The sequence below is a fragment of the Amaranthus tricolor genome, chromosome 6 (assembly GCF_026212465.1).
Source record: "Amaranthus tricolor cultivar Red isolate AtriRed21 chromosome 6, ASM2621246v1, whole genome shotgun sequence".
Classification (NCBI taxonomy): domain Eukaryota; kingdom Viridiplantae; phylum Streptophyta; class Magnoliopsida; order Caryophyllales; family Amaranthaceae; genus Amaranthus; species Amaranthus tricolor.
Genome location: NC_080052.1, coordinates 27,051,231 through 27,072,222, shown reverse-complemented (window position 1 = coordinate 27,072,222; position 20,992 = coordinate 27,051,231). Strand labels below are relative to the sequence as shown.

The 20,992-nt window shown below is 30.9% G+C and overlaps 2 protein-coding genes across 2 annotated transcripts; both read left to right on the top strand.

Annotated features, from left to right (window-relative positions):
* The first annotated feature begins 725 nt into the window (after positions 1-725).
* On the top strand, positions 726-6,499 carry LOC130815299 (pyruvate decarboxylase 1-like). The gene is made up of 6 exons (XM_057681716.1): positions 726-1,468; positions 4,129-4,292; positions 4,393-4,954; positions 5,109-5,197; positions 5,605-5,722; positions 5,854-6,499. The coding sequence occupies exons 1-6, from the start codon at positions 1,007-1,009 to the stop codon at positions 6,214-6,216; spliced, it is 1,758 nt and encodes a 585-aa protein (XP_057537699.1). The 5' UTR covers positions 726-1,006; the 3' UTR covers positions 6,217-6,499.
* Positions 6,500-11,529: 5,030 nt separating this feature from the next.
* LOC130815300 (protein CHUP1, chloroplastic-like) lies at positions 11,530-18,461 on the top strand. The gene is made up of 6 exons (XM_057681717.1): positions 11,530-12,985; positions 14,741-14,872; positions 14,972-15,153; positions 15,248-15,359; positions 17,671-17,805; positions 17,911-18,461. The coding sequence occupies exons 1-6, from the start codon at positions 11,789-11,791 to the stop codon at positions 18,043-18,045; spliced, it is 1,893 nt and encodes a 630-aa protein (XP_057537700.1). The 5' UTR covers positions 11,530-11,788; the 3' UTR covers positions 18,046-18,461.
* Positions 18,462-20,992: the final 2,531 nt, after the last annotated feature.

Genomic DNA, 20,992 nt, shown 5'->3' with positions numbered 1-20,992 from the left:
AAAAAATAATATTAATAATAAAAATAAAAATAAAAATAAAAACAAAAATTTTAAAAAAAGTTAAAAAAAATTTAAAAAAATTAATAATAATAATAAATATTATTATTCTTATTTTTTTAAAAAAAAATATTTTTTTAATTTAATTTTTATTTTTAATTTTATTATTGTTATTTTATATTTTTTTATACTTTTTATTTTTTTTATTATTAATAAATTTTTTAAATTTTTTTTAACTTTTTTTAAAATTTTTGTTTTTATTTTTATTTTTATTTTTATTATTAATATTATTTTTTTTAAAAAAATTTATTTTTATTATTATATAAAAAAAAATAAAAAAAAATTTTAAAAAAATTAATAATAATAATAATAAGGAAAATTTGCAAAGAAACACCTTTTAAAACCCTTTTTTGTAAAGAAACACCTTTTATAATTTTTTTTGTAAAAAAACACCTTTTAAAAGACTTTTTTTAAAAAAAAAAACACCTTAAATCAGTTTCCGGTGACTTTTGTCAACTTTCCGGCGTTGACTGGCATAGTCAACGCCGGAAAGTTGACAAAAGTCACCGGAAACTGATTTAAGGTGTCTTTTTTTAAAAAAAGTCTCTTAAAAGGTGTTTTTTTACAAAAAAAAATTATAAAAGGTGTTTCTTTGCAAAAAAGAGTTTTAAATGGTGTTTTTTTGCAAATTTCCCTATTATTTATCATTCCAATCATTCTCTAAAACAGACACACAAAGTCGGCTTCTCTGGTTTTATGTTTCTGCCTATTCTTCACTTTTCCTCCCTTCCCACTTTCTAGTTTATCCTCCCACCCTTTATATGCCCACTGTTTTTCACTTCCTCCCCCTTCCCAAATCCTATATTACCAACTCTCCAAACCCCCATTTCTCCACTCTTTCATTCACAATACCTCTCAATTTCTTCCTCAATCCTCTTCTTTCAATCTTAAACCCCACAAACATACATAATCCAATCAAACCCTCCAATTCCTTCCAAAATCTTCAACTATGGAAAATGAAAATCCTTCGTCTCAATCTGTACAAATACAACCCAGTTCAGTCTCTGCTTCAGGAACCCTAGGACAACATCTAGCGAGACGGCTTGTTCAAATCGGAGTTAAGGATGTATTCTCTGTTCCTGGTGATTTCAATTTAACTTTGTTGGATCATTTAGTTGCTGAAACAGAGCTTAACCTAATTGGGTGCTGTAACGAGCTTAATGCTGGATACGCTGCTGATGGGTATGCACGATCTAAAGGTGTAGGTGCTTGTGCCGTTACTTTCACTGTTGGTGGGTTAAGTGTGCTTAACGCCATTGCTGGAGCTTACAGTGAGAATCTGCCTGTTATTTGTATAGTCGGTGGACCTAATTCTAATGATTATGGTACTAATAGGATTTTGCATCATACTATTGGGTTGCCTGATTTTACCCAGGAATTACGTTGCTTTCAAACTGTCACTTGCTTTCAGGTATTGTTCCTCTCTAAAAACTGAAAATTCCCCTCGTTTTCAGAATTCTATTTATAACTGTCTTTATCATTGTTTGTTCTTCACAGTTCATTCTAAATCTTTAGGGAAGAAAATTTCATAGTATTTCAACATATATGATGAATATATTACTTATAATAAGAGCATAAGTATGAATAAAGAGCATGCTTTTCGGGTCTGTTTGGTATTCGTAATCAAAAGGTGGGACGGATATTGAAAAGTTAATATAGAATTATTTGTGAATTACCCCCATAGTTTATTAGTTTTGCGAATTACAGCACTAAAGATTATTATTTTTACGAATTATAAGTTTAATGTTTATTTTTTGAATTATGGTCGCCAAAGTATTAAAGTTTGCACAAAACTCCGACTACTCGACCTAAAAATGGTGAAAATTTTGTATTTTGGTCTGAATCTATCTGTTGTTTGTAAAAGTTTTAAACTTTAAAATTGTAATTCGCAAATTATTCTTAATATAATCTTAGTTGGAATTCTAGCATAGGGTGTTGTTTGATTTCTACATGTCTTGATGCCTGATGGTAATGTATTAGATTTACAAGCAAGGGAGGTGGGGAGATGGGAGCTGAACACTTGTTTGTGCATGTGCACTAAACACTGCTGTCAAATTTTCTGTTATAACACAATTAATTAAAGTGTTTGTCGTTGTCTCACTTCCAAAACTTGAGAAGTTGTCCATACGACTACCAATTGTTAATAGTCCACCTGTCATAATGCTATCTTAATACTTCCTCCATTCTGAAATACTTGCTACATTTCGTTTTGGGCATTATTCATCGTTCAAGCTTATTTTGTATATTGTGGCTAATATGTAAGTAAAAATATAGTCAAGTGGGATCTTGTTCGAATCGTCTAATCGTATACTTTCATAATATTAACTTTTTATAATTTTTATAAATGTGTAAGTCAACATATAAAATGAACAAAATAACATATTAGATTGCGTAAAAAGTCAAATGTAGCAAATATAATAGAACGGAGGAAGTATAACATAATGGAAGGATGAAGGATCCAATCCTTTAGTTATTATACAAACAAAAAAACTAGGGCAGCCAATATTTGGACTTTCAACATTTTCTTTAAATATTATACTCTTTAACCACTGAACCACGTCTTTTAAATCCTAAAATTTGGATAATATTTGATTTTATGAGACGAGTACTAAAATATTTAGGAAGGCCCAGCCCCTTTGGGCCTTATAGAAAATCTGCCTCTGCCATCATTTGGTGGCTATATAGTTTTAAATTGAAAGTGATATCAGGGCCATCACATTTATTTTTGGGTTCAAAGTGAAGGACCTCTAAAAACAGCCATAATGAATAATAAAATTTATTATTTTTTAGAGAAATTTCACATGGTAGCATCCAGTTTTCATGAAATGCCAGTGGTAGCACTTTTTTAAGAAAATTCCACATGGTAGCATCCAGTTTATGCACAAACTAATTGCCGTAGCATTTTTTGTTAAGTTCTTGTTAAATTCCGTTTAATTCATCATTTTGTAAGTTTTTTCCACATGGTAGCATCCAGTTTTTGTTTAATTCACAATTTTAACGTTTAATTCACCAATTTAATGTTTACTTCACCGTTTAATTCATTAATGCCCATAAATGTTGTAATAATTTTGTTTTCATTCAATTTGTTGGCATTATAAAGTTCAAAAGGTAAGTAGCCAAGCACTAATACTAATACATATTTACTTCAAGCAAAATTAGAGATAATTCTAATAATAATAAAATGATGCACGAGTGGATACAATAAAAGGCTAAGGTTTTGTTAGAGGTTATGAACATTGGTTTCCCTTCGTCTTTATCAACACCAAATCCTACTTGCCATCTTCCTGTTTGTTAACGGCGTTTAATCATTAGCTTTTTGTAATATTGGTTTATACAGTTTTTTTCATAAATTGTAAAGAAAAAGATAAATAAGTAGGTAACTTTTTTAGTAGGAAAATACTTGTTTTTATATTTAGAATTATCTCTAATTTTGCTTGAAGTAAATATGTATTAGTATTAGTGCTTGGCTACTTACCTTTTGAACTTTATAATGCCAACAATTTGAATGAAAACAAAATTATTACAACATTTATGGGCGTTAATGAATTAAACGGTGAAGTAAATATTAAATTGGTGAATTAAACGTTAAAATTGTGAATTAAACAAAAACTGGATGCTACCATGTGGAAAAAACTTACAAAATAATGAATTAAACAGAATTTAACAAGTACTTAACAAAAAATGCTACGGCAATTAGTTTGTGCATAAACTAGATGCTACCATGTAGATTTTTTTAAAAAAGTGCTACCACTGGCATTTCATGAAAATTGGATGCTACCATGTGAAATTTCCCTATTTTTTATTGTTAATATTTGACTTACTATAAAAAAAAACAATAATAACTCATATTACTTACTGAAAAATGTGAAATTATATCTAGATTTTATCACTTTTGTGCATAAAAATAAAAATTTTTGGACTCTAAAAAATTTGGGGCCTGCCATTGCTAATCAAAGTTTTTGAACTCAAAGTTACATGTGTATTGCTTATATTATGGATATGTCTTGTTCATGAATGATCTTGGTTTCATTAAAGTAGATAATAATGTGTTGATCATGATTTACACAATAGGCAGTGGTGAACAACTTAGATGATGCACATGAGCTGATAGACACTGCAATTTCAACAGCTTTAAAAGAAAGCAAGCCAGTTTACATAAGTATAAGCTGTAATCTGCCTGGAATCCCTCATCCAACTTTCGCTAAAGAACCTGTTCCTTACTTCCTTGCACCACAGTATGTATTTTCACTATCATTTATTCCCCTTCCATGTCTAGGATAGTCGAGAAACGCGTTTCATACACTCTTTCTGAATTGCACTGATTTCGCGTTGCAGTTTGAGCAATCAGTTAGGATTAGAAGCTGCAGTAGAAGCCACAGCTGAGTTTCTAAACAAGGTTGTAAAACCTGTCATTATTGGCGGCCCTAAACTTCGGGTCGCAAAGGCGCAAAAAGAGTTTGTAGAACTTGCTGATGCATGTGGTTACCCAGTAGCAGTAATGCCATCGGGTAAAGGGCTGGTACCGGAACACCATCCGCACTTCATTGGGACATATTGGGGTGCTGTCAGTACGAACTATGTTGGGGAAGTGGTAGAATCGGCCGATGCTTACATATTTGTTGGACCCATTTTCAATGATTATAGTTCGGTTGGGTATTCGTTGCTCATCAAAAAAGAGAAAGCAATCATTGTGCAGCCTAATCGTGTTACTATTGCTAATGGTCCCTCGTATGGATGGGTTTTCATGGCCGAGTTTTTGAGTCTTTTGGCTAAGAAGTTGAAGAGAAACACAACAGCAATGGAGAATTACCGTCGAATATATGTTCCTCCCGGCATGCCATTGAAGTGTCAGAAGGATGAACTGCTCAGGGTTAATGTTCTCTTCAAACATATCCAGGCAAGCTTTATGTGTTGATTAATTAGCAATACATTCATTACATAGTAGGAAGATATAGAACTAGAATCATATAACTATTTTTGTTCCTCGGTTCTGTTTCATGTGCGACTTTTTTCGAAGATTCTTATTGATTAGATTCGATTTCATGATACAGGATATGATTGATGGAAATACAGCAGTAATTGCAGAAACTGGAGACTCTTGGTTCAATTGTCAAAAGCTCCGTCTTCCAGAAGGCTGTGGGTACGTAAATTGTTAAAGCTCCGTCTTATTGATTATAAGGCTGTGGATCCTTTACTTTTCTTTAGTTATTCGGTTAGTGTCAGGGAATCAACTCAACCAATAGCTTAAACTAATAATTGAGGCCTCATAATATGTTATATACTCTAACACGCCCCTTCACACGAGAGCCTATTGGGCTAGAAGTATTGATGCAATATTCCACTTTAAATTCTGTACCATGTCACGAACCAACTCAACCAAAAGCTTAAGGTGATGATTGAGGCCCCATATATGTTATATACTCTAACAGTTAGCCTATTGTGATAATAGCTTACTTATAGCTCGTTTCTTGTTTTATTAACTTCTAGACATAAAATTGTTCTTATCTCGTTTTCGAACTCCGAACATGTAAAATTTTCGATGTGTAGGTTTGAATTTCAGATGCAATACGGCTCAATAGGCTGGTCTGTGGGTGCTACTCTAGGATATGCTCAAGCAGCCAAAGACAAGCGAGTTGTTTCCTTCATTGGCGATGGGAGTTTTCAGGTCGGTTTTTCTTATCTATCTCAGTTTTACATATTCAGTCTGCAGTTCACTGTACAATAAAGTGCACATCTCATAGTTCGTCTATTACGAGAGAAATTGACAATTTTTCGTCCATCAATTCTGTCGATTAGGTTACTGCTCAAGACGTGTCAACAATGATTCGCTGTGGACAAAGGAACATAATATTCCTCATCAACAATGGTGGGTACACAATCGAAGTTGAGATTCATGACGGCCCCTACAACGTGATAAAGAACTGGGACTATACAGCCTTTATCAAGGCTATCCACAACAATCAAGGAAACTGCTGGACGGCCAAGGTCTGGACCGAGGAACAACTGATCGATGCGATAGCAACCGCTAAATCCAGTGAGCATCAGAAGTCTCTATGTTTTATAGAAGTGATTGTGCACAAAGACGATACCAGCAAAGAACTGTTGGAGTGGGGATCTCGTGTTGCCTCCGCTAACAGCCGACCTCCAAATCCTCAGTAGTGCTTCGTGTAGCAAGTGTGTCGTAGTCTCGTAGGTTCGTAGTCTCGGAGGTTAATGTGGGACTAAATAAAGGGGATTAGAAAAAGTTCAGTTTTTATGCAATGGTTGTATGTAAATAAGTTTTTGCTTGTCTTTGATTTAAGTTGCTAATCTGGGAAGAATTGGTATACTTCCTTTTACTTCAATGTAATCCGAGAGGCTGGTTATGTATATTGTTGAACGGGATGAATGGTAAAATATATAAAGTATTTGACAAATGACTTTTTGTTGTCTTTTTAATTGGCTTTTTGACTTTTGGTTTTTTAGTTGGTCAATTGGTAAAATAAATATTTAATAAATAAATGTTAAATAAAAACCTAAAACAACTAAAAGTAGATTTTTTATTGACTTTTTTAGTAAGAAATCAATAAGAATCAATAAATAATTTTAATAAACATCTATAAAACCGACTTAATATGAGTAAGTAGCAAATTAATCAATATTTTTAGCTAGTTAAATTTGCCTGACATTCATTCGCCAAATATACCCTCAATCTCTTCAAAAAAGTTGATGGCTTGAGGGTTGAGGCATTCTGTAAATCCATGTAGCCTTTGCTTATCTGGGAAAAATAGGTTCAACTCCTCCCTCACCTTAGTTTTTTTTTTTTTTTTTTTTTTTTTTTTTTTTTTTTTTTTTTTTTTTTTTTTTTAATCTTTCACTCTTTTAGCTTTTCAATTAAAACAAAAAAAAAATCAACTTTTTATTATCGTGTATGTTTGCAGTATATATTATTACTTGACTTAATAGATTACAATAAATTATCTTTAACAAAATAAATTGCTACAATTCAATGGAGTTGTGTATACGTAAGATTTATACTATTACTTCCTAATTGTGGTAGGTAGAATCCAAGCTCTTTACTGTTGAGTGGCTGAACAATTTTTAGTAGTTTTTTTTTAGAAAAAAATTGTTAAGGTACTTTCTCACAAAAGTTAATTTTTGCAAGTATTTTTTGATAAAAAATTGTTTAAGATAGTTTTGGACAATTTTATAGGTAATTTTTGATAACTTTTTAGTTTTTTTTATCTATTATAGTTAACTTAACATTATTATCATATAAATGATTTTTACAAAAAGTTTTTAATGGAACAATGAGAGGTTTTCTAAAGTTAAGTGCAAATTAATTGGAATTAATCGTTATTAGATTATTCCATAATAAATTGTGAGGGCCCATTTTCTGCTATTTGTACAGGGCTTTATTTTTCTTTAAGACGACCCTGATAGTTGGACAAAACTATTAGTAAGTGAAGGTGGCCAAGGCCATTCACGAAATATAAGTCAAAATGTAGTATATATATGTGGGGTTGTTGATCCACAAATTATGTTAACTCTATATTTAAGTCATAATACTCGTTGGTCAATATAACAAAACTGTTCGATAATTTTTGATTTTCTCAAATAAAATTTCTTTTATAATATTGATAAGGAAAATATTCCGCCCTTCACCTAAACTCTTGATTGTAACTTGTATTAGTATCAACTTTTTAGGAGCAAAATTTAGCATTACAAAATAAAAAATCCAAATGATACAAATATTTGTACACTAAGTACAAGTTGTTGATGAAAAACAATAAAATGGAACCCTACTAACTTACCAAAAAGACTTCCTACACAACAATGTCCTTAAAATACAAAGGTCCCCCTTACCCTTAAAGATAGGGTACTTAACGTTATAGTAGCATTCACATTTATTTTCTTGGTTGCCATGCATGTGCTTTAGGAGTAGTCTTCATCCCTATTCCCATTCATAATCTCATTAAAATTTGAGACGTGAAACAACATCAACTTAGTTTTGGAGCTCCATAGGGCCACTCTAACACCCACCCTTCATTTACTCTTTCATTCAATCCCACCTCTTCTCTTCTCTTCTCCCATCACATTACATACTATATACTTTCTCATCATCTTAGCAAGTACAAGGTGAAGGTACACTTATTAGATTATCATAAACTCTAAAGTCTAAACAAATTGGCGAATTAATTAATTTGAATATTAGTATAGAGTGCTGACTAAATATTTACTTTTTATGTGCGCTAAACCAATATATTTACCATTCTTTCGTGTTATGTGTTATATGATTCAATTCTAATAAGATTTAAATTCTATGATCCTGTCTAAACACTTAAGATTACCGAAAAATCAAAATTATCTCTTTGATGTCTTTGATGTAGAGATCAAGGCTAGCCTAAGGAGTTAGGACATAAGCAAATGGTCAAGCAGTAAAACAAATACAACCAACAATGTTGTTTAGTTTCTTCTAGCATTAGAAACCCTTGATAAAATACAAACAAAAGCTAGCAAATTAAAGGAGCCCATGATAACTTAATAAAGGGAGGTTGTGCTCTTTAACTCTTTCTATGGAGTTAAATGAAGACTTCACATGATTTTACTTGCAAGCAAAAAAAAATATATCATGCAAAATATAATTGAAAAATATTTTTGGGACCAAATGAGTAAAAATATAGAATTATATACAGGAATGGAGGACATGTATAATTATAAGGGTTTCGGGACGTATATAGGGATCGAATTAAGTAGTTAATATGTGGATATGATTATAAATAGTCTAATCCGCTATGCCAGTCGGTACCATTCATAATAAAGCATATATTAACTTAATCAGAATGGATAAAAATAAATTTAAATACATATCATACAAACATACGTGAATATGAAAATTTTACAGCTAGCTCATTTTGTATCCCTAAACCCTAGTAATTGATAAGGGAAGAAAGGCAAACGCTCATGTGAGCACGAGTTGTTAATGAGTCTTGACCAAAATAGCCGTTGACATGAATGAGAGAATCATCAAAAGCCCCTATGGCCTATGCTATGCGTCACTCACTTACTCGATGTTTCTATCTACCTTTCGCTTTACAAATACCGTGACAACGAGAGCGTGGAGCCCACCCTCGACCTCTGCCTTTTACCGCCTTGCCAAATTTATTAATTTTCAAGCACAAATTTATTTTCATTTTTCATTATTTATATACTATCCTCCTTATTAATTACTCCCCTCATTTTCTAATGTTTTTTCTATTTGGAATATTTCATCTTAAAGAGAGAGAAATTTAATTAATATTTTTGACACATATTTACAAGATAAAATATATTCATGTGTGATCTCGTTAAATTTGTTTTAATGTATACTTTTTTATTATGTATTTTTCATAATTTTTTATTATGTGCGTATAGAGATATTGAGATTTAAAATTTACATTAAAAACTGTGTAAAAAGTAAATGAGAAGAATAAAAAGAAACGGAGAGAGTAAATGCTACACTTAAATAATTATCATTCTTCAATTAATCTTGTTTGATAGTTTTTGTTATTGTATAAAGTAAAAATATAGTTAATAAGATATTATTTGATTTGTTTTAATGTATATTTTCATTATATTTAATTTTTACTATTTTTTATTATGCATATTTTAAGATATTTAGTATTAAGTAACGCATTGGATAAAAAAATAGAGAATATAATTTTTATATTCAATTATTTTTTTTAACTCGTTCTTTCAATACGAATTAATAAACCAACATTATTCTTTAATCGATCCGTTTGTCCCTTCAAATTCAACACATATACTAAAACTTGGTAATAAATCATATAATCATGGGTAATAAAGAGAATCCCCATACAAGCAAGAAGGGAAATAGAGGATTGATCTCCGATCTTCTTATAGATGGTGGATGAGAGGGACATGTTTGACCAGATTAGTCCAAATTTAACCTAATCAAATATCAATTGAAATTGAGTATGACTTAATTTGATTTGAAATAACGGTCATAGAAAAATTAAATTAGATTGCTAAAACATCTATATAAACACATGAGCTAAAATTGACCCCACTCAAAATATTATACTTAAATTTTATTTAAACTCACATCAATTATTACTCTTGTGAAAGATTATTTTTCAGTGAGACAGCCTCATAACAAGAAAGTCATATTCAAAATTTTATTTTAATATATATGATATTTAATTAATATATAAGACACATGACATGCTAAAAGCACCTCATACCATAGTTTGTGAACACAAAAACATTGACCTCTTGCTTAATTTTGATCACTAAACCAACCTAGAGAAGTAAAAATGACATAATTTTTAGGTTGACTTTTAGCCTTTTAAATTTTTAATCAGTTAAAAAGTTTAAAAAATATGTTTGATAAATGACTTTTCAACTAGATGAAAACCTATCTTTTAAGCCTTAACAGTTAGCTTTTGCATTATGATTTGTTAGTTTACTTTTTTCCTAATAAACATATAACAATTAACTATTAATACCTAATTTTTGTTGAATACTCCCTTTGCTTTCATATGTTCTTCTCAAATAAAATTTACTAGTTTTAGTGTTAAACTTTGTCTATAATTTTTCATCGATCTATATGAAAAAACATATTTATGTGGGATTTTGATATATTCGTCTCTATATATACTTTTTAAATATAAACTTTTAAATTTTTTTGAAAACTCGCAATTAAAATTATTTGACTTTTAAAATAATATGAAATTTGCGAAAAAAGTAAATAAGAAGAACAAATGAAAATAAAGGAGTATCCCTTTAAATAACCAACATATTAAGCTAACTCAAAACTAACAAAAAGGCTACTCTTCCCTTTTTTTTTCAAGTCTCATTTGCCTTTTGGATTAATATTTATGATTAATTCATATTTTCTTCTTAATCAACACGTTAAAATATAGTTAAATATGATTTTATTTGATTCGTCTCAACATAAAATTTATTATATTTATTTTTTTATAATTTTAATTATACATAATATTGTTATTAAATAGGAGTATTAAAATATTAAAATAATAAAATTTGTTACTTTTAACAAGAAGCCTACAAGTAAAAAATTTTTATAATTAAATTATTTAACTGAAGTACAAGGCATGTCATACGATAAAACCGTTTTATACAAAAATTTTTGTAAATCAAACAAAGAGACTTGAGAGAGTAGTACTTACCAATTACCACGAAATCAAATGAGCCCACAAAAAACACTAATAGCCGAAGAACAACATACTTCCTTCGTTTCAATTTACTAGCAACATTTGTTTTTTTACGCAATTTAATACATTAATTTAATTTTTAAAATCTCCAATTATGTATAATAAAAAATTATAAAAATTTAATATTAATAATTTTTATAATAAGACGAATCAAATAAAATTTCACTTATATTTTAATTTATAAATTAAAAATTAATTTTAAATTAAAAATAATAAATAAATAGTGTTATTTTTTTCTAATTATGAAAGGGATGGAGTACATTTGACAAGCATCCCATATCTTTCACTCTTCAGTCCTCCCATAAGAAATTCAAACTAGGATCCAAAAAGACACGACCGTTCCTCGTTTCTTGTGCCCTTTTCTCTTTTACTACTACCTATTTCTCTCTCCTCCTTAAACTCCATTCCTTCCTCCGTCAAACCTTTCTTCCACCATTACAGTACAAACATTCAAACCCCATACAAACACAACACCAAAATACCCCACCTGAGACCCATAATCCACTCCCAAAATTATGGTAGCAGGTAAAGTCAAGTCTGCTATGGGTCTTCAAAAATCTCCTAAACCAGAGAAACCACCGCCGCCGTATAAACCACCGTCACCATCACAAAACTCTGCCGGAAAATCATCTTCCCAGAAACCCACTGTCTTCAATCGTTCTTTTGGGGTTTATTTCCCTCGTTCTTCTGCTCAAGTTCAGCCTAAACCTCCAGATGTTTCTGAACTCCTTAAAATTGTCGAGGACCTTCGTGACCGTGAATCCCGCCTTAAAACCCAACTCATTGAACAGAAACTTCTACGTGAATCTGCCGCCATTGTTCCTTCCTTGGAACTTGAAATTTTCGCGAGAAAAGCAGAAACAGAGCAGCTGATTGTACGTGTTCGAGAGTTGGAGATTGAGAATGAGAAACTTATTCGTGAGAGGGAGATGATGAAGGAAATGTTTGAAAACGAGAGAAGAGAGAAAGATTTAAGGATTAGTGAGTTATTATCGGAAATTGAAGATGTTAAGAATTTATCATCGTCGCAAAGGTTTCAAGGGCTGATTGAAGCTTCTGGGAAATCTAATTTGATTAAGAATTTAAGTTTTAGGAAAATGGGTAGTGTTACTTCTGCCATGGCTGCTAAATTATGTGAAAATAATAATCCCAACAATGGAAATGTTGAAATCGAACAACAACAACAACAACCTAGGCTTTCTCGTAGTAATTCTGTAGATGAAAGTCCAGAAGCTTCAGAATCTTCTTCGTTTGCTCGGTCTCGTATTCCCAGAGTTCCTAAACCTCCTCCTAAACGTTCCTATTCTGATTCCAATTCCCATTTCCATTCACATTCGGTGTGTTCATCTTCCGGGTCATCGGATGACGTTCGTAAATCGACAGACAGCATTACAGCTCCTCCACCACCACCACCACCACCACCTCCTCCACCGCCATCAATGTTAAAATCTGCACCTCCTCCACCTCCGCCACTACCAGCCAAGAAAAATCTGTCATCGGCGCCACCGCCGCCACCACCACCTGCACCGGCCAAGGGAGTTAGTTTAGTGAGTGCAAAAGTTAAAAGAGTTCCAGAAGTAGTTGAGTTTTATCATTCATTAATGCGAAGAGATTCACGACGAGATTCTAGTACTGGTACAGCGGAGACGACGTCAACGAGTGCGAGAGATCTCGTCGGTGAAATTGAGAATCGGTCTGCCTACTTGCTTGCGGTGAGTTCCTTAGAATTTTTTGTGTCATGTGTGTATTGTGTATGGGCGTACAATAGTAGGCTTGTACCAATTATCAATCGATCGTCACCTCAAATGTAACTTGACTTATCCGATTTATCGAATTAATTGAAATAGACTATAATTAGATTCACTTGATTAATCAAAATTAACGAGATTTAATTTGAGTTAAATTAATGATATTTTATGTGGTTATAATTAACCTGATCGGAAATATCAATAGGCAAAAGCCCGAAACCTATATTAACAACAAATTGTGTACACCTTTAATAGTAGACGTATTGTTAATTACGGAATTGCCACTAAAGAGCCGTTTTTGGTTTTTAAAATTTGATATTGACAAGACTAAGGGAAGTTATTGTCTTATGTGATGAACTTTATGGGTTGGATTTTGTTTATTTTGTTTATTTATAAAATGAAGTTATTCTTTTGATTCGATTTGATTTTCTGATAAAGAACTTTTATTATCATCTATGCTACTACCACTTTTGTTGATGCTTTTATTTCATGTATATTGATTGAAGCAATATTTTTTATTGTCTTTCTTCATATCAAAATCCTAAATTGGTAATTTTTACTGAGTGACCAACTTAAAATAAAATTATAACTTTCAAAATTTTAAGGGAATAACCCAAACGGGCTACCATGTAAGCCATTGTGTAAATTTGACATATCGACATATTATGTAGATGAAAATTACAGAATAACATTTGGATGATGAAATGTTTTTAACTTTCGGTAGGTCAAAGTGTCAAACAATAGTATAAAATATTAAAAGTACCATATCATTTACATGGTAATGAAATTTTAATTATAAAAAAGTTTTTTTATTTACAAATTTTCATTAATAGTTAATACCATCTCTCCCAATGGTAATGCATTAAAATTAATTTTATAAAGAAAATAAGATGATTGAAGTTGGACAAGTATGACCATCAAGGTAACCAATAGATTTTCAACGAAAATTACACTTATTTTTCATTTCCATTACTACCGTTTATTACCACCAACCAAACGGGTCGTGAGATTATACATCCAATTACCATGAATTGATTGAATTGGCCTAATTAACTTACTAACTTTATTACATAGAAGTATGTTGGCATTAGAGTTGCATTATTGATTTGATCTATATATATTCTTTCTTCCGGTTGCGTCTAATTCAATCAACTGAGATTGGACTGATTGATATGTATAACCTTCGTTGATTTTTCAAAGTTCTGATCTTGATCCTTTGGTTTATTGGAACTCAATTACCTCCTTATATACTTGGAGGGTTGTTTGGGAATGTTCAGTGTTGAAAAAATAATTTACATCTGATCTCACGTCGAAGAATTAGAGAAAATTTGACTAAATATAAGCTTAATGAACTACTTCTACTATGACCAATTGGTTTTAGGATGGAATCTCATCGGATTTATATGCAACTATAACTCTCCTCTTATGCGGGTCGGGTCTTGCTGTGTACAAGCCCAACAAAAAATTTATCATTTAGAGCAATTATACCTCTTGATTAGCCGTTTATGTATACAATTCGGTTGCAGTATTGCTACTAGGATGTGAGTAGTGTCTAACATTTAATTCATGCTCACTTTTTCCCGTTATGTTTGTTCCATACCCGCAACAAACTTAATGAGGCAAATCAATCACAAGTATCTTTTTGGCCTTCTATTTAGCATTAGTAATTCTGTATATGGGATTTAATTTTTGTTGTTTGTTGCATTTCTACGTAAACAGATCAAGACCGATGTGGAAACACAAGGAGAATTCATCAGGTTCTTAATAAAGGAGGTTGAGACGGCTGCGTTCACAGACATCGAAGATGTGGTTACCTTCGTGAAGTGGCTGGATGACGAACTCTCTTACTTGGTATGTCATCACTCACCCATTTACAAATCCTTCCTTGGAATGACTGGTTTGTAATGCCCTAGATGCTATGTTTACTAAGCTTACAAAATGTGTGTTTAGGTGGACGAAAGAGCAGTTCTGAAACACTTCAATTGGCCGGAGCAGAAGGCTGATGCACTGAGGGAAGCCGCATTTGAGTATTCTGATCTCAAGAAGCTCGAATCTGAGGCTTCGTCCTTTAGGGATGTTACCCATCAAGCATGTTCCACCACTCTAAAGAAAATGCAAACGCTTCTTGAAAAGTACTGCACTCATTTACTTGTTGGAATTCTGTGCGTGATTTTGATTTGGATTTTGATTATCTAATGTTGTTTCAAGATCTGGTAATTGAAACAGATTGGAGCATGGAGTTTATAATCTATCGCGCCTGAGAGAATCAGCTACCAATAGATTCAAGTCTTTTCACATTCCCGTTGATTGGATGCTTGATACCGGATTTGTTAGTCAGGTGAATTTTCTCTCGCATTGCAACTATGATCTAAATGCTATCCAACCCGAACTCACAAATTAGAAAGAACCCGGACTGAGTGAATCTAAAGCAAACCAAATCTATAAACAATTCGTTTGTGACCCAAGATTAAGAATAATAAAAATAGGAAAATTTCATGTGTTAACCCTGAATTTTTGGCTTATCCACGTGGTAGACAACCTTTTTTTAATCCACATGGTGATGTTGATCTTTTAATTTTTCCAAGTGGTAGACAAAATTTGTGACCCAAGATTAAGAATAATAAAAATAGGAAAATTTCATGTGTTAACCCTGAATTTTTGGCTTATCCACGTGGTAGACAACCTTTTTTTAATCCACATGGTGATGTTGATCTTTTAATTTTTCCAAGTGGTAGACAAAAGGGAAATTTTTTTTGTCAAATTTATGCTAGTTTTACCCAACGTAATGATATTTTTTTCAAAAAACAAACGTCGTGATCTCTAATTCACATATTTCGAAATTCAGGCGAAATAAATACTTAATTTAACGAAAAACTTAATATTTTGTCTATCATATGAAAAAGTTAAAAGCTCAAGGTCACCATATAGATTTTAAAAAAATATTTGTAAAAAAAGCAAAAAAGCTCAGAATCACCACGTGAAATTTCCAATAAAAAAACCTCAAGTCAGATGAATATGGATCAACTCCATAAGTGTTGAATTAAGTTCATAAAAGGCAAAACAAAAACAGTAGTTGGTAGAATGGTTGATTAATTATTCATATGTGAGGAAGTAATGTCCTTACGCACAAAATTGGAAACTCGAAATTTCCCAGTAGATCAAGATGACTTGATTGATGTAACTTGGGATAATTTATACTTAACACTTTGTTTGGACATGGTCCATAATATAATATAATTGCTTTCCCACCTAAATTAGGTTGAGATGTTGGTAATACATTAATACATGACCGTTGTGTTTCATGCCAAATAATTTTGGTGGGACATGGTCCACTTATCAATCCTTTATTATCCTACTTAACATAAAATATACAGCTAAATGACAAAATAAAGATGGAGATAAATTTGTATAGATGTGGTTTCAATTTAAAGTATTCAAACCATGCATGCATGCATGCGCACATTGGCACATGCAAAATCATATATAAATTGTAGTAATAGCTTTGTCTGGATCTTTCTTTATAGTCTTGGAATTGAGTAAAATGTAGGAGTATCAGATTCTTTGGGTAGATGGTTGACCTTTTATGAATCCCCATACTTCTTAAAAGTCCCATTCAAGGATACTCCCTCCCTCACCATTCACCACCTTTTTTTTTTGGTGAAAATTAGTGTAATTGAGAATTGATTTGGTGAATAAAATAAAAAATAAGTGGATGATAGAAATGAGTGGTTAAAATTAAGAGATAATAAATATGTGGATAAGATTATAAGAAGAGTGAGACTATTGTCAAAAAATTTACAAACTCTGTGTTACATACTAAAATGAAAATTGGTGCAAATTGAAAGGTGCAGAGGGATGCTTTCTATTTTCTATATCCAATATTGTGATCGAAATTTTCTAGATCTATGTTTTGGTAGAACAAGAAGTATACTTATATATGGAAGCTTAGGGCAAAAAAGGTTGCATTATAGTATCATGTTGATATTGTAAAGATATTTGAGTTTATTGCAACTGAAATGTGGGCCGCATTTACTACAATATCTGTTTGTGACCGTGATAAATGTCTTATTTTTAGTTTACTACATTTTAGCAGTTGAACCTTATCATTTAAGCTTTTTGGGTGAACTTTTGTATATTCTTGACAACTTTACGGAGTCATTCTAAGTTTTTAGTACTTCTAAGTTCTAACCATTTTGAATTTTGGGTAACATGACGCATCAAATTCCAATGATCTTACAAAATGTTGTCCGCTTGAAAAGGATTGATTTAATTTATATAAAGTGGTTTAAACCATAATGGAGAGAGAAACAATACATTAAAATTACACAAACTCTTAAAAGAGAAAGTTTCCAATTGGGCTGACTCAATTCAATTTCCATCAAATAATTATAGCTAACCTCTCTCCAATTCAATTTTAATCATTAAAATCACAAAGAAAATAATTCCAATATGAACAAATCAAATGAGACAAATAAAAATTCAATAGTACAAATAAAGGAATGAGAGCGTATTAGACATAGTTAAACATCCCCATTTTATTGCCTGAAATGGAATGTATACAGCCTTATAATCATTGTACATAACATCATTGAAGCTGTCCAGTGGAATGTATTAATTGTATTCATTAAAAGCTATCAATATTGATACAGATCAAGCTGGCATCCGTAAAACTGGCAATGAAATACATGAAAAGAGTATCAGCAGAGCTCGAAGCTGTTGGTAATGGTGTAGAGGAAGAAGAGTTGATTGTTCAAGGTGTTCGGTTTGCATTCCGCGTGCACCAGGTCCATTTTCTCATCAAATTAAAACTGTCCTATAATGTTCTTGTTTTACTTGCCCTCAAAAACATGTTTTCGTAATCTTTATGATGCTTTGTTATGGTGGAATAGTTTGCGGGTGGATTTGATGTAGAGACGATGAGAGCGTTCGAGGAACTGAGAGACAAAGCAAGGTCGTGTCATGTACAGAGCCAGAACCAGCAGACACAACAGCAGAGGCTTATATGCCGATCTATGCCATGCTAGATCACTGCAGCAAACTCTGCTTCAGAATTTAGCCTTCAGGAATTCTATGTAACATAATGCAATGCTAATTCGTGATTCCCCCAAAATTGTCCAAATATAACCCAATTCCGATTTGATTGGGACATTGTTAAGGATATATTGTATCCAATTTTTATGTTGTAAAAGTGGTGGGTTTAGGATAATAGAGGGTATGTACAATATATGTGCAAGGATTCAAAATTTATTTTGGGCTTTATAATATTCTTTGAAAATGATTGTGCCATGTCAATTTTAAGTGTTTTTTTAATAATGTCATTTTAAGTGTGTTTTATATTTTTAGTTGCTATTTTTTTCTCTAAGATGAAGGGGAATTAATTGTTGATTTGCAATGTATTAGAAATTATTATGCATAAATAATATAATCGTTACAAACAAATTAAATAAAGCTAAGAAAGAGAACTATGAATAATAATTTTTAAAAAATCACAACAAATAAAATTGAATAATAAATAACAATATTTACACATTACTAGAACATATTTGTTGATTACTCGTGCTAAGCATGAGCTATTTGATAATCACTATATATTAAATGTATGTATGTAATATTAGTTGATTACTCGTGTTAAAAACGATATACAAAAAGTTATTTTATCAAAAATTGAATGGACTATAAATACTCTAACGCATGTAATAGAATAGATACACAAGGAAAATGCATGGATAAATCCTTATTTTGATTTTTAGATTAAACAACTTATACAAAATGAAAATAAAGAGTACTTGTAAGATAAGGAAAATAGATTCTTGAAAAACCCAAAACACAAAGTTTCTCTTCTTTTGAGGTTCAAACAAAAAATCAATTTCTTACCAATTTTCAACTTTATCTTTTAAGAAGATCTTTAAACTCCTATACCATATTTAGTTTTTAACACTTCTAATTATTCAAATTCAAATATACTTAAAACATACTCCCTTCATTTACCCAATTTAGTTTTTAACATTATTTCTAACACTCTTAATTTGAATTATTCCAAATATATAAATTAAATCATAGTCAATTGAGAACTTATTTGATTCATTATAATGCAATTTATTAATATCAACTTTTTATAATTTATAATTATGCACAATAGGATGCATTAGAACATCGATCAATATATTTGAAAATATGCACAAACTAAGTGAGACAAAGATAGCGAAGTTATCATATCATATCATACAATAATCTATAAAAAGAACCCTTAATTTTAAATGACGCCTTTTCAATGACTGAGTACTTGGCGAAATGTAATCAACTTAAATTGTTGATATATTTTAATGAATTTCCACATAGTAATATTTGTAAATGTAAAGAAGATTTCTAGCATAGAAAATTTATCAAATTACAAATTTATCCCATTTGCCTTTCTCGTTTCTAGGAGACTTTTCTTTTAAACGCAACATTTAATTATGGGTGTTGATAAATAGGAATGGTGTATGAAAGTTATAATCTTGCAAATGACGACATTTTATACACCTTCACTTTGCTGCTCACCTCATTTGATTAACTTTAAGCCTTTGAGTTACCCATTTCATTTTTAATCGGAAAAATTGACATTAATAATCAAACCTTTCATCCATTTTCTATGAATAATCCCACCTTCAGATTAATTTTTAATATCCAACGGCTGCCTTTAGTTTGCTAGCATCTTTTATCTTTTAATAATCCAACCTTTGCCCTTAGTTTGCTATCAGCATACCTTATTAGTATGCTGACAGCAAATAAAGGGGAAACGTTGAATTATTAAAAAATAATTTATAGGTGAGATTATTCACAGCAGATGAGTGAAAGGTTGGATTATTATTATCAAATTTTCCTTTTTAATAATAATAAGTTTTATTTATTTTTGTTTGACCTCTTTTTGTCTTTGCTTTGCAATAGAAGACAAATAATATACAGTATGTAGAATGATGACCAATAATATACAGTATGAATAAAGAGTTATGCTCAATTTAGAAGTAGAAAATATCACAGTAATTTGTATTAATATATAGAAGATAAATCTTAAATAGAAAATTTATTTTCAATCTTACTAAAATCACATATAATATTCCAACACATATAAAGGGAAGAAAATTTGTTTTCAATCTTACTAAAATCACAAACATTATTCCAATAGGTATAAAGATATAAATCTCCTTAATCTTAAATAGGCAAAATTAATGGTTATATAAAATTGCAATAGCATGCATTAATGTATAGTAATCTTGTCCTGAAAGCTACAATAAAGTTATCAAAAAGTGTATGTGAGAAGCTAATTTGAGCGGGAATATTTTTTATTAAAGGCTGACACGTGTCATTAGGTGGTCTTTGTTTTAGTATATAAAATAATATGACCGGAGAATCTGATAAATATAGATTTATGATATAAAACTTTGCATAAATACTTGTTCGGATTTGGTTTTTTTGACCCTAAATATAGTTGTCTATAAATATGAATCTATGCATATTTATCTATTTATAAGGAGCGAATAATTTTAGGTTGGATCACTTTATGTTTGTGTTGACTTTAGGTGAAGTTATACATGTTGGATTTTGGCTGAAGTAAAATTTACTTACTTTTCTACTTGATTAAGGTTTTGTTTTTTTAGGTCTTGTGTCAACTTTGATCATAGCTTTTTGTATTTTATTTTGTATAACTTCACCTAAAGTCAATCTAAATCTAAAATCACCTAATTTAAAATCAATCCAAATTCAAATTTATTTGAAGAAAATTTAATTATTTATGTGAAATCTCATTGATAGATATTAACTTAAACCAACTCAAACTCAAATAGAACCAATTTCAGCTCCATATTGATGTAATGTAGATTAAATTTTCAAATGACTTGAATCTAAAAACAACTTAGATTTACTGAACCACAAGTGAATTTTAATTTTAACTTGGATTTAATCTGATTTGAATCTAAGCCTGAGCAGTTTAAT